A 14,071-nucleotide genomic window follows, 5' to 3' on the forward strand; every position below is an offset into this window, starting at 1 on the left:
TTTGACGAGGTGGCAACGCCATAGGGGGGTTCTTGCATATTTCTCAGTTTTTTCTTCAGGCCACAAGAAAATCTTTAGATATGAGGAATTTTAAATGAAAACAGCGAGCAAGCAGAACGCATCGTGATGCCGGAAACCTAATCAACAACTCGGAAGTAAATTACATAGTTTTATACAACTGAAAGCGGCTAGTCAGCCGCATAAAGTATTCGCCTACACCAGCATAGTTCTAAATGCTGAAAAGTTTATTACTCATTAAGCATTTGTGTGCCTAGTTAGTTAATTAATCGTAGCCGAAAGATGAACTTGACGTACTTGTTCGTGCTTATTTGGCTGGCCTTCCTCATCAGCAGCGGCGTGCTGCTCTTCTCGCGGGGATTCCTATTGGCCCGGGTGTCCAAAACGGAGACGAGCACCTGTCGCAGGTTGTCCACGAATCCCAATGCTGTAAGTAATATGTAATAACAAAAAGGGGCTGCATCTCAAATCCTTTGTCACCAAACAGGAGTACGTACTCACCGATGAGGTTGTGAACGAAATCTTTAAGGATGTCAACGCCTCCTCCAATCTGTGTCTTCCGCAAAAGTCGAAGGTTATTGTCCTAGTTGTGGATGCACTTAAATACGAGTTTGGCCTGTACAGGGAGAATGCTACAGATCCTTTGCCCTATGAAAACAAATTGGTTGTGCTCCAGGAGCTGCTGCAGCAGAGTCCTGACCACGCCCGTCTGATGAGATTCCGAGCGGATCCGCCAACCACAACGTTGCAGCGCCTGAAAGGACTCACCACCGGCAGCCTGCCCACTTTCATAGACATTGGCTCCAATTTTGCCTCACCGGAGATCAACGAGGATAATATCATTGATCAAATAGTGAAGAGCGATCTACCAGTTGTCTTCCTGGGGGATAGCACCTGGACGGATCTGTATCCGCGTCGCTTCAAACGATCGTACTCCTATCCCAGTTTCGATATATTCGATTTGGATAGCGTGGATAATGAGATATTGAAAAACCTGCCCAAGGAGCTGGAAAGCGATGATTGGCAGGTGCTGGTGGCCCATTTTCTCGGCGTCGACCACTGCGGACACAAACACGGACCCATGCACGAGGAAATGTCGCGCAAGTTGGGCGAGATGAACGAGGTGATAAGGTAGGCGGCATATATTGCCAACTGCAAGAATCATATCCATTATTCATTTAGGTCCGTGGTGGCGGCCATGGACAACGACACCACTCTGCTGGTGATGGGCGACCATGGAATGACGGCTTCCGGCGATCATGGCGGAGACACCGATGACGAAACCAACGCTCTACTGTTTGCCTACTCCAAGCAGCACAGATTTTATGGCAATGATTCGGGCTCAGATAGCGAAATGCTGCAGCAGGTGAGATAAGACAACGTGTAATCACGGCACGTCACGTCACAGTGATAAGCAACTATATTTGCTTTCCAGATTGATCTGGTCCCCACGCTGGCCACCATTCTCGGCGTCCCGATACCGTACTCCAACCTGGGCCTGGTCAACTTCAATATTGTACCCGATCTGCGAGTACCGCATTTAAAGAAGTTTCAGACCCTTCTGCTCCATTCCTGGCAGAATGCCCAGCAGATCTATCGCTACTTCTTCCAGTACGCTTTGGAGAACAAGCGCACATTCAACGTGGAACAGATGGACCATCTAGAGACTGAATTCATACTCCTCACCCACCGAGTGCAAACCGTTTACAACGAGGTTGCTTTCAAATCCTTCGTACGTGACTTGAACACCAATCTGCGAGACATCCTGGGCACATGTCGCGAGATCTGGGTCAGGTTTGACCCCACTCAGATGTCGCAGGGCCTGCTGTTTACCTTCCTGCCGTTGTTCTTTATCTTCCTTGTGGTAAACAACTCTCGGCCAGCGGATTTTCCGCACATCTTCAAAGCCAAGGAGGTCTTCTACGTATACCTAATTAACTTGGCCGCTGGAGTATTTGGATATCGGTATTTCAAGACATTCTCCTTTAAAACAGAGGAGCAAGGAGTGATCTTCTTTACGGCAATATCCAGTGCTGTCATCCTGGCTTTCCATACACTACGTCACTGGACTAACATTGCCACCAACTGGTCAGCGGTCAAGCGATTTGGACACATGCCCACGCGTCTGCTGCTTTTCGGTTCCATGGCGGTGTTCTTCTCGAACAGCTTCGTCATCCAGGAGGCCAAGATCTTGTCCTACCTCTTGGCGGCAGCGATACTATTGCTCTCCCACGAACTTCTTCGGCTGAGTGCCCGCTTGGATTTTAGGACAAAATTCAAAGCTTCACAGTTTCTGCGCTCCACAGCGTTAAGACTGATCCTGGCCAGCGTCTTGGCGATATGCTTAATACGCTTTACCTACACGCTTTTTCGTTGCCGCGAGGAACAGGGCAATTGCTCGGACTTTGTCAACACCGGCGGAGCCGGATTCTCCCTTAAAAAGCCGGGAACGGGCAAGACGTACATTCTCGCCGTTGTGGTGCTCGTAGTGTACACCACGCTCACACGATTGTATCTGCGTTCCTGCGGTAATTTGACTGGCAACTTGCCAAACGTATTGCTGGCTCGCTACGGACCTACGGTGGCCTCGATCTGCGCCGGCGGCCATATCTTGCTGGCCAACAGCTCCATCAAAAACATACAGCGCACGCATATCGATGCCATGGCTCTGGTGATCTATGGTCTGCTATTGGTGCAGATTATCGTAGTTTCATGGGCTCCTCTAATGACCTTTGTGCTTCCTCCGAGGAGTTCCCATACAGTGACCATCAACGGAAACGAAAGCATTGTTCCGGAAATCTTTAGGAAAATGAAGAGGATGTACGAGGGCGATGACGACGAGCGACGTAGTCAGATCCCAGTGGTCTACGGACTAGCAACCGTTTACTCCTCCATTGTCATTGCATTTGGCGTCTTCTTGGCCCTGGTAATGATAGTTCTTCTCGAACCGCGTGCTTCTATCGGCTTGGTTGTTTGCGTGGCCGTGGGAGCTATCCTGCTCAGCGTGCACAGTATATTACGCTATCGAACTGCCACTAGTTTTGGTAAGGATTTGATTTTGTAGATTCCTAAAACAAATTAATTACTTATGCCCATCATCTCTTCCCTACAGAGAGCTGTGTGCAGCCCACTTTTACGGCTCTGGTTGGCTGGTTCCTGCTGGCGCATTTCTGCTTCTTTGCCACCTCGCATCAGATGACACTGTCACAAATTGAGTGGCGTGCCGCCTTCGTGGGACGCACCACTGGCATCGGACAGTCGAATATAGTTTCTGGTGCCTTGGTCATTTTGAACACCTTTTGCGGCCCGATTTTCTTCTTCTGCATGTACTCCCTGCTTAGTACAGAGACTTTTTCTCTGTTCGCACTGTTTCCCAATCTCATACGAAGCTGCCGGAGTGGTGGCAAAGTGGATGCGAGCACGTCCATGTCAGATTTGGCCACCGAAGTTGTCGGCTTTGATATGACTCGGGGCGAACTATCGCTGTACGAGTACGAAGATGTTTTTCTGGGAGCTGGCTTCAAATTGGCTACCCAGTTTTTCATGCTACAGGGACTCAAGGTAAGCGTTTGCAGCCACCAAATATCTTTGTTGCATTCTGATCAAGTTTTGAATTACAGATTTTCTGTGCCATGTTGGCCTGCACCATTCACTGTCGTCACTTGATGGTGTGGAAGATCTTTGCGCCGCGCTTCATCTACGAGGCCCTCGCTACCTTCGTCAGTCTGCCTGCCCTGATTGTGGGCTATCTCCTGGTGTTACGCATCCACCGTGGCGTGGACACCCTCATTAAGCGCATCAACAAGGCCAAGGTCCACTAGTCTCAGCCAATGAATTATTTATTTCGGCCTTAATAATACACACAAGTAATAAGAAAATGCAACTGTTTGGTGGTCTTGTAGTTGTAATCTTATTTTCATTTAGCTTAAGAGTTAAAATGATTGGTTCACAAATTTTCCAAAAGACACAAAAATGTCACATGATATCGCGGATCCATGGATTTACATAGTTACTAGTGGTATGGCTTACAAAATTAACACGAGCAAACATGACAAGAAAATTTAAGTACGTGTGGGCTCCCAACCTCCGGTTGCGATTAAACTACAAACTATAGACTCGACACATACGCCTCTAGAGTTTACGCTTCCTTCATCCTCCTGCGGTTAAGTACGCAAATAAGTAACAGGGTATGTGGACGTTTTAGGGGGGGAGTTTTGGGGGGCCAGAGCACTGATTGCTTGTTGGCTTGGAACGACATCCGTTCCGGTTTTAAGAATTTTTTTTTGTTTTGTACATTTTATTGCCAGGTCATTGGTTCTTATAACTTGCTTTTGCCGTGTAATATGCGTGTGCAAAAGAGATTCAGGGACAGTTCGGAAGCCTACTGACCATTGAGGAGCAGCGGCGTGCTCGAGACTCCATTAGCGGCGCCCTTAACTACAAAATCAAAAGAGAAACATAGTCAGGCGAAAATCAAAATTTGAGAATCCAAAACGATTACCATCAATTTGAAATTTTGAAAAGAAAAGAAAATGAAAGTGAAATGAAGTGGCATGCATTGGAGCAAGGAAAGATAGAAGCTTATATTATGTACAGCAGTGAAACTATAATCTTTTGGTTCCATTCTCTTTGGCTATGGATTATGTTGACTTATGTGGCCTCATGCCCTAATCGCTGTTCTCGTCGTATGGATGATACTGCTTTGCCGGCACTGGCGATTGCTCCTCCTGCTTACCGTGCGTCGCCGATCGGCAAAACTTCTTGGTGGTGCTCCAATCCTCCTTCAGGGATAGATTAAACATGGAGTAGTCCGGATCGCCGGTCACCTCCTTTACAATGTTCAGGAACTTGGGCATGCAGTTCTTTAGGGCATCGCCGGTGAGCGACGAATACGTCTCCAAAAGCACCAATCCCTTGCAGCTGCAGCAAGAGTTTTGATTATAATGGGAAATTTTAGCATAATTATTTTAACGCACCGTGGGTGGCCTGGCTCCTTATAAATATCAAGCTGAAAATATTGGTTGTTGATGAGGAAGCAGCGGCGCTTCTTGTAGATGGTGAAGTGAGCATCGTCGCGCTGGGCCAGCAAGTTCATGTAGTCACGATGCGTCAGCTGGGTCTTCACCTCAATGCGGGCCTGCCCGTGAACGTTTGGACGCCGCTGCGTGTGGATGTAGCTCCAGTGGTTCTTCTGCCCACGCTTGCGAAGGCGAGCCTGCACCTTGGGTCCGGCGGACTGCAGATAATGATGTACGACATCGAAGTCCTGGAAGGGCGGAAACTCGCTGTCCGGCGGCAGAATGGCCACTGTACGAATAAACAATGTTACACCTGTGATTCAGAAAAGTTATCCCTGCCAATTGGACGTACCCAAATATTTCAGCTTGCGCGACGTGGCCTGCAAACGGTCGCCAATATCAATGCCCAGTTTCTGGCACACCGACTCAATCATCCGATTCATCTTGGTCTCGAAGTTGGTGGAGTTGTCGATCACATCGAAGTAGGGATGGCCCACCCAGGCGGCCGCGGACTTGTAGTCCAGTTCCCGGGCCAAATCAACGCCCTCCGAGCGGCAGGCATGGTCCTGTAATGAGCAAACAAGAGGTTAGTTAGTACTATAATCTTATTTAACAGCCACTAGCCCTACGTAAATGTCACTAGCGATATTTAGAAAATGCAGCTGCCACTCTACACAGTTACAACTACAATGTTTTTACAAAAGAAAAAGGTCCCTTTTAATGCATTTAAATACTGGAAAATAGTGAAGTGTTGCACTATTTATTTATGTAATATTAACAAAAATAACTAAGACAGTATGAATTGAAGGGACTTCGAATTCGCAGGACAAACTGTGGCAACCGATTCTAGAAGTGCAGCCATTTTTGGATACCTGATAGTGGCGCTTTCTGTTCTACCGTTTTCGGGCGATTAATTGGTGCGGACAAGAGAATTGGTCAGGTGAAATTTGTAGTGCCGACCGACCAAGTGGCATGCAACTCACCTCTGTGGAGTAGAAGTCCTCGGCGCCGTTGGCAGCCGAAACCAAGTGCAGGATTTGGTTGTAGCGATTGTCGCGCATCTCCACGGGATTCCAATTGTTGCCCGCCATCATTTTTTCCCATTTATCCTTGGATATGTCTGCAAATGAGAGTAGTGATGGTTATCTTCGAATATGCGAGCGGCAAATTCCACTGTTTACTCACATGCACTGGCATCCATAACGCCGCGATCGCAGATAATCAGACAGTTGCGGGTGCTCGAGTTGCCCAGCTCAAAGTAGGTGTTCTCAATTTGGACCATGGTGCGGATAAGATTCTCCTGGAACTTGTAGGCTGTATGGGGAGAAGGGATGGAAGATGGAAACGTTACTCTTTGGACTCTCGACGTTTGCAAACAATCCAAACAAATTGAAATCGAAATACAATTGCAAGCAAATTCGAATCGAAGGGAATTTAACACTGTGTGGCATCGAATTGTAAGAAACTTAATTGACTGGGCGGCTCTGATTCGAGTGGGATGACAGTGCTTGATGAACGATGGCCAGTATCCAGTGTCTGAGTTCAGCGATGTCCAGTTGAAGCGATGAAACCTAATCTGAACTGGAGTCAATGGAATGGGCCTACAAGAGCGCGAATCGAATTCAAATCACTCGAGTTCAATCAACTTGTTCCTTTTCCCCGCATGTAAACAGTTTCTAATCAGCAGTGGGTTAAAGAGTACTCAGCATTATTCGTCTCCTCCAGATGTTAGTGCCTGCTGAATTGAGATTGAGGCTCCATCTCAGTTTCATTGCTGATACTAATTTAAAAAGCGGTTAGAGGCAGTTTAGGTCGACCACATTTTCGATTGTTTTTTTTTTTTTTTTTAGTAATTTAAAGCTCAATAAAATTATAATAGCACACAAAGCCAAACAAAACAAATCCGAATGACTAACATTATAGAAATTCGTACTATTTCGAAAATTGATTAATACAATGCGCACAGTTGCCAAATTGTTTTTGAGTAATCTTGCTAATGGAATAATTTTGCTTCAGGAATGTACTTTCATTGCGACACGAACAATGGCATATAGGAAGCTCTTGGGATAAACACTCAATGGCCTTGTTGCCTCGAAGTGGAGCTTCATGGGTGAGCCAACCGAGGCAATTGAAACGAGTGAGCTGTAATCGCTGATCCCAGTCGAGAAGAGGGGATTTTTCTCAGAGACAGGGAGTCACAGCTTGTCATCATGGCGATAAGATATGTCATCATCATGGTCTTTCTAAAACAGTTGAAATTCATTAACTGGAACGTTCTATAGATTGTTCTTGATACAACAGCGCAGTAAATGTGTCTTTTATAAATGGTTCTATTAAGTAAGAAGGCTGAGAGCTATTTATTTAAAGTCAGTAACTTTCTCAAGCGCATTTCTATTACGGTTTCAGCTAGCGAAGCTGCACTGTGGCTGCCCTGCATTTGTGAGCCAATGGTGGTAAATAAATCAGATTGATAGGCGTGTGGTTGGGTGGGCAAAGTCAGGTGCTTTTGTGGGATAGACAGAGGCAACACTTGTTGCGGTTCCCTGTCGCGTGCAAAATAGAAAAGCAAAAAAAACGTGGAAAACTTTGCTGCCCAGTGAGCTCCCTTTGTTTGGGCATTAGTAAGTAGTTTGTTCATTGCATTGAACTTGACGCAGTGCATCGGGTGGCAGGTGGAATCGATCAGTTGGTGGGACGCATTTCTGTTTCTCCCCTGAACTTTTTGTTTTGGTTTGCCAGTCTATTCTTTTGGCCTGCCAATTCTAATTCAATTAGCAACGATGATGCAAGAGAAAATAATGAACAAAAACGTGAGGAAATGTATTTGCAATTTCACCAGCTATTGCGCATCGGCGAATGGAAATCTATGCACAGAAAAAAAAAAATAAATAATCTCTCTAATGCTGATAAGAAACTAAAGCGGACCACCGAAATAGTAGGTGATAAAAATGGCTATTTCGAGATATGGTTTAAATCTATTTAAAAGTAATCCATATATCATTTCTAATCAATCCATTATATATTTGAATTTGTATCTGAATGATTGTTTTTAAGCCAACATGTGTGTTAATTCCGATTGTGTGTGATTTTGAGTGCCCAGCCAACCTTTAATGGATTCTCGAGTTAATAAAATCGTATGCAGATTAGGAGGTTCTTTACGCATCGACATACATAATTAGCCAGGTTAATTTGCATTAATGCCAGACAAACGATTCGGCTAATGAAGAAGTCGGTTGGGTATTTTGAAAAAAAAAAATTGGAAATTAAGGGTTCAGTTTGAATGGGGAATGTGGGGAAAGCAAATCAAGAGGCGAAAAATACAAAAAACAAAATCGTTTAGCAATCAATTTCGGGAAATCAATCGAGCAGAGAGGACACAACAACCACAACCACGCCAACCAAAGCCGACTGACAGACATCGAGTGATAACAAGTTCAAACGAGAATTCTTGGCAAGACTGGCGACAAGCCCGCCCCTCAAATATATTACCTATCAAACTTAAAGCGTTCTATAATATAGATTCTATATGTATCAAAAGAAATAATCATCTACTATACAGCTCTACATACAGTTGTGTTTGTGGGATTTGTTCTATTATTATTATTTGTTTATGACAAATTCAAAAAAATATATATAGTTCCTAGATTGTAGTGTAATATATATATATATATAAATTATATATATATATATATATATAAATTATATATATATATATATATATAATTTATAATTTATCTATTGGTTAAATGAATCATTTTTTCTTCATCAGAGAATAGACTCATTGCTCTATATTTGCGACCGCAACTGTATAAATCGGAGCACTACGAAACTAATTGAATGGAGCGCGCATTTAGCGCCCAACTGCGAAAAGAGGGTAAACAAAAGTCTGGGGGGGTCTCAATCGGGCGGTCCAGGGGCTTCGAAAAGGGGCGGTGCGGGTGGTCTGTGGTTCGGTTGGGAAGCGGATGTCGAACTCGCGTCAGCAGGCACGTGATGTGCTAGATCATTTCGCATTCTTCGTCCCACAATACACACATTTCATTAGCCAGTCGGAAGAACAGCATATAGAAACGATACACCCCCACAAACAAATTAGTGCCGAAATGAAAACGAAAATGGTTTTTCAGCTGGGAAATTACCATGTGGCCATGGCTCGCTGACTGGCCAACAATCGCCGAAAGCCGTAAAGTCTATGTGGCACATACAGTGAGTATTGGCATAAGCAAACTAGGGTTAATAAAAGCTTTCAAAAGCGGAAAGTAGCATTAGTCAGCTAAAAGTTTTAAGCAAAATCACTTTAGAAAGGTGAATAGATAAACTATATTGATAAACTATCAGTATAAGCAAAGTAAATTCTTCAACAATCTCACATAACGCACTGATTTTTGCGAAGTATGAGAAATCCAGACTTCTGGGAGTGGGTGTCCACCAGATATCAGACTTCTATATATCTATATCTTATATATGTATATAATCTGATATATACCTACTCTCGCCTTTGCATGTGTTGCGGCTAAATTTAAATGGCCCATTTAAATGTGGCTGAAATGGTAGCGACTAAACGAATTGCAGAGGCTCGCCGCGTAAAATATTGTTATTGAAATGAGCAGATATACAAGTACATATATCTGTTGGATAAAGACACATTGTACAGATCGCCGGCGATTACGACGTGTTAGTGGACACAAGTGTTATGGGGACGCACATAAATCATAGAACGAAGCCAAAAACAAAAAGAAATACACACACATTATATATGAAAGGCATTTAAAAGGGTTTTTTTTGTTTGCGCGGGCCAAACAGCACGGTATGTTGGTTAAATGTCAAGTCATTTGAGGACGAACCCAAAGCAAAAGATACGGGCAAGTTCTTTTCAAGAATTTATCCGATTAAGAAAGTGCATTGGGAAAGCAGCTCAAGGACGCACAGGTAGACAGGTGGACTTGGCATCGAACTTCGTTCGTTCTTTTGTTCGATTCAAATGGGTTAGAGAGCCAAGCGGTTTTGCAAAACGAACGAGGATAATAAGAACCGATCTGTGCCTCCACCGGGTCTCACTCACCTTCGCTGCCATTGGGCCGGGATGCAGCTTTGGCCAAGCAGCGCGGACAGGATGCTGTTAGATCGATGAGACTGTGCTCCGGAGCGGCGAAGGGCAGATCTTTGTAAACGAACGTGGTTGGCGTGGGCGGGTCTGTGAGTGTGGTTGGCGATTTGTTTTGGGTAATCGTGTGTGAGTGGGTTGTGTATTAGATTAGCCGCTGGTCGTAAATACTATATAGATGTATAGACTACCCGTCCGGTCGTGATGAGTCATAAAGGCTTTAATTGTCCTGCCTGCGAATGCCATTACTCATAACGGCTTTGTAAGAAATTGCGACTAATCGGCCGACATGTGATCAGACCTAGCTACATTCTATATCTTATCTGATTGTACATTTTGGCAATTTAGATACTTTCGAATGCGCCTCTGCCCCGCCGGCACAAGCACATTGACAAATCCATTAATAACCATAATTGACAAATTGCTGGGCGAGTGAAAGGGAAGAACGCTAGCGAAATGACCTCGAGTCACGCAATCAGGATATCGAGTGGGAATTCGAATCGTGTCCCAAGGAATTACGTAAGTTTCATTGAAGACGTGACTCTCGTGGGGCGGGAGACCTTCTGGCCAAATGCTCATATATATATATATATATATATATATTAGATGATATACTTGTACTATCTATAGTGTGCTGGCTGTCGCACTTGCCTGATTTTAAAAATACCCCTAGCATATATTGTACGTATAGTATAGGGATTCTTTCTGTTGGTCGCTAGCGGCAAGTAAATATTTTGATTTATTTTCGTTGCTTCGAGAAAACTTGGTGTCGAACTTGACAGTGCTCGGATAATGCGATATGTCTGTGTGTGGACTCGGAAAATGCTTGCATTGTAAGACTCCTCTTCTCTCCTCTGCTAAGTCAACTAGCAAGTTATCTTTTGGTCTCCCGGTCGGTTGCTCCACCGCCTCCTATACTTACCCTCTTTCTCGGTCAGATCGGAGAACTTCACACCGCCACTAGATATTCGGATGGTTTGGGGGAGAAACAGAGAGAAAGACAAGCGGGAATTAGCATCATTCACATGAAAGTCTATGTGTATTCACTAGATCAAGTATTTCAAAGTTAAAGAGCATCGAGAATGGAACTCGAATGGAATTAAGTTCGTATCGGCATGGTCATCGTCTCAGGTAAAAGACGAGCGGCAGACAAGGCTACTTGGTCCAATCTCAGGTGGCGAACTCCTGAGCGGCTCCTTTCGCTTTGATTGCCTGGCATTGCATTGATTACGTTAATTTCTTTATTTTTGAGTGTAAGAGTGTGTGTGGAGAGGGAATTTACCTGAGTAAAACAGTGGCCGTTTCAGGCACGCGGAATACCTGAAAATATTTAACATGCTCATTGCTTTGTTTCGAGTTTTCGGCACAATAGAATTGTAATGAGGGGAATCGTATCTAAAGGTAATCCCGCTATCGCCATGGCTTCACTTCCTCCTCTACTTACAGAGCTGCCCGCGGCCCAAAGCAATCGCTAACTTGCCTTAGTCTAGGATCGGCATACCCATTTCCCATTCCCCCAATAGAATCACCCACGACACTCACCTTCCATCCAAGGTTTTCGAAGAAAGTGCACAAGCGGGACTGTCCCGTCGTCTTTCCGCCGCAAGGCCCTGAAAAAACAACGCATAATGTATTCATTAGTTTTATTTGTTTATTGGCAACCGGGCTAAGGTTACATTCTTCAAATCTATACTGTTTGGATTGTCAGAAAAAGGGGAGAAAGGTGCGCTCAAACTTGTTGGAAAATTCCCGAAAAATGTTTTTACAGCTCAAATGAAATGTGCCGAGTTAGTGCGAAAAGAATTGCTAAAATGTTTAAAAGGAAAAGTGGCTAGTTTCTAAAAATACATTTAAAAAAACCCACGTTTCTTTAGCATGATTGCTTTAATTAGCTTAACAAATACGCACGTGCTTGCAGTTTACATAAATTAAAATCTGAACCAGTAAATTGGGTATGTAAATGCCTTAATATATCGTAAGACATCTAAAAATCTTTAGGTATAGCAATTAAAAATTAATGAATTCTATGAAACACTATTAACGATGACGCATATTTTAAAAGCAACATTAAAACAACATTTAATTAAAATTCATGAGATAAAAGAACATGTATTAGAAGCTATACTCTATCAATAAGGTAAACTAACAGTTGGATAAGATATGTGGGGACGCTCTAGGTCGCCATGGTCTCGTTGTTCATTGTTTGGATCGACGAGGCGGAAACGAATGACTTCGATTTGTGTCCCAAATTCCAGCAAATCAAGTGCACTTGAGTTTCTCGCCGCTGTGCATATCACTCGATTAGGTCTGTGGACTGACCCTGAAGGCAATTACGCCCATTGCTGAATTCATTGCGCAGCGATCTGGGGAAATCGATTCCGAATGCACTCTAAAAAAGAGTCATGTTCGTTATTCAAACGGCAGCTAACCACCGATAAGAAATTTTTTGAATGGGTCTTTACTGGTAATTCCGAAGGGGTTTTTCGGATAAGTGACACACGTGGCGATGTGGCCTGTCTTTTATCAGACTCTTCCGAAAATTATTAGAGCTCTCGGGCGGAGGAAGCCCGGCCCGTTGGCGATAATACTACAAGTAGTATGTGTGGGGTAGATAGGCCCGTCAATACATTTCGGTTTTTTTTTTTGTGGCGCTTCTAATCACAGCCATAACTTGGGCCCAAATTAAATGAATAGACCACGCGCCCAACCGCCGCTCATATGATGGTCGGGCAAAAACAGGTTTCCTACGAATTCATTTTTCGCATATGAATTGTAAATAGTTTTTGGCGAGGGTCTTTGAAGCGCCGACTGGCCGCAAAAGCCGGTAGCCACATGAATACAAAGAACGAAATATGATAGAGCTACCCACTTGAAAGGTGGCGAAAGAGCTTGGGAAGCTGCGCGCAGGACATAATCTCTACCCATTGGTGGAAATTCGCGACCTTGACACAAATCGCAATCGGGTGGGTGTATGGGCCACGAGGATGCGAGTGAACGAGGACACTTGTAACAGATACACAGCAAACCCAGAGAGCTAACTTAGATATAAATTCGTTTTGGGGGAAAATTGAAACTCACCGCCAGTGAGGACGATTTTGTAGACTCGTTTATCTTTCGGTGACACTGAACCCATCCTGTTCAGCTTCAAGCTGGGCATGGCGCCTGGTTTCGGTGAGCTCGACTTTCTGATCTCGACGTGCTGCTGCTCCGGTTCGTCCTGCCGCTGCTGCTGCTGTTGTTGCTGTTGCTGCTCCTGACCATTACTGGCGCTGGCCATCAACGACTGCTGTCCGTTGCTGAGGAGGGTGGCCATGTCTTCGTCTTCGGGAATTTGGTATTGCGTGTTTGTTTTTTGGGAGAGCAACCGATTGGCTGTGTGGTGGCACGCAGAGAACTCTTCTACGCGCGATGCACGTGCCTTTTAAGGTTATGCCTGTGGAACTCGGGCAACTCCTGCGGCTCCTCGGGCTTTTCTGCCGTCCTGGTCTCGATCCTGGTCTGTGGCTCCTGGGGATCCAGCTGGTGGCTCGGACTCGTGCGCTCTGCAATTCAAATGCTGCACTGGCGCGTTGAAATCATGCCCAGATTTTTGATTGCGCGGGATGCTCTCAGAAAGGCCGACGACGGAGCAGTAACTTTTACTAGTTAAAGTAGTCGGCAGCGTTGCACGCTACTTTCACAATCTGTACCACATTCGCTTATTTGGGCAATATCAAAGTTTATTCGACTTGGGATGGTATTGCATTTTTACTAGTTGACACCGCATCCGTTAATTACACAAGCGAATAACAGAATCTTGTGGAATATGTGTGCCGATGGTGTCTTATACTGTTGGAATGAAGTGCGACCGCATTTGGATGGCGGAAAAATGGTGACATTTCATGCATGTGGTCACACTAATATGAAATGATTTTTAAAATAAACGAAATTA

General features: G+C 44.6%; 2 protein-coding genes across 5 annotated transcripts; one reads left to right on the forward strand and one right to left on the reverse strand.

The window, feature by feature from the left end:
- The first annotated feature begins 17 nt into the window (after positions 1-17).
- On the forward strand, positions 18-3,901 carry LOC6609795 (GPI ethanolamine phosphate transferase 3). Its single transcript, XM_032715568.1, has 6 exons — positions 18-447; positions 506-1,149; positions 1,201-1,384; positions 1,454-3,062; positions 3,131-3,579; positions 3,639-3,901. The coding sequence occupies exons 1-6, from the start codon at positions 301-303 to the stop codon at positions 3,837-3,839; spliced, it is 3,234 nt and encodes a 1,077-aa protein (XP_032571459.1). The 5' UTR covers positions 18-300; the 3' UTR covers positions 3,840-3,901.
- A 3-nt stretch (positions 3,902-3,904) lies between these two features.
- LOC6609796 (TRPL translocation defect protein 14) lies at positions 3,905-13,965 on the reverse strand. 4 transcript variants are annotated; one of them, XM_032715569.1, is made up of 11 exons: positions 13,219-13,963; positions 11,683-11,750; positions 11,423-11,460; positions 11,063-11,100; positions 10,099-10,230; positions 6,222-6,350; positions 6,020-6,156; positions 5,389-5,602; positions 4,995-5,325; positions 4,754-4,938; positions 3,905-4,455 (listed from the first exon to the last, which is right to left on the reverse strand). In XM_032715569.1, the coding sequence occupies exons 1-11, from the start codon at positions 13,451-13,453 to the stop codon at positions 4,400-4,402; spliced, it is 1,563 nt and encodes a 520-aa protein (XP_032571460.1). In that variant the 5' UTR covers positions 13,454-13,963; the 3' UTR covers positions 3,905-4,399. The 4 variants fall into 4 exon arrangements, with proteins under 4 accessions (XP_032571460.1, XP_032571462.1, XP_002034450.2 ...); XM_032715571.1 differs by lacking the exon at positions 10,099-10,230; XM_002034414.2 differs by lacking the exon at positions 3,905-4,455 and having other exon boundaries at positions 4,558-4,938; positions 13,219-13,965.
- Between the last annotated feature and the right edge of the window lie 106 nt (positions 13,966-14,071).

Source organism: Drosophila sechellia, chromosome 2R (genome assembly GCF_004382195.2).
Source record: "Drosophila sechellia strain sech25 chromosome 2R, ASM438219v1, whole genome shotgun sequence".
Lineage (NCBI taxonomy): Eukaryota > Metazoa > Arthropoda > Insecta > Diptera > Drosophilidae > Drosophila > Drosophila sechellia.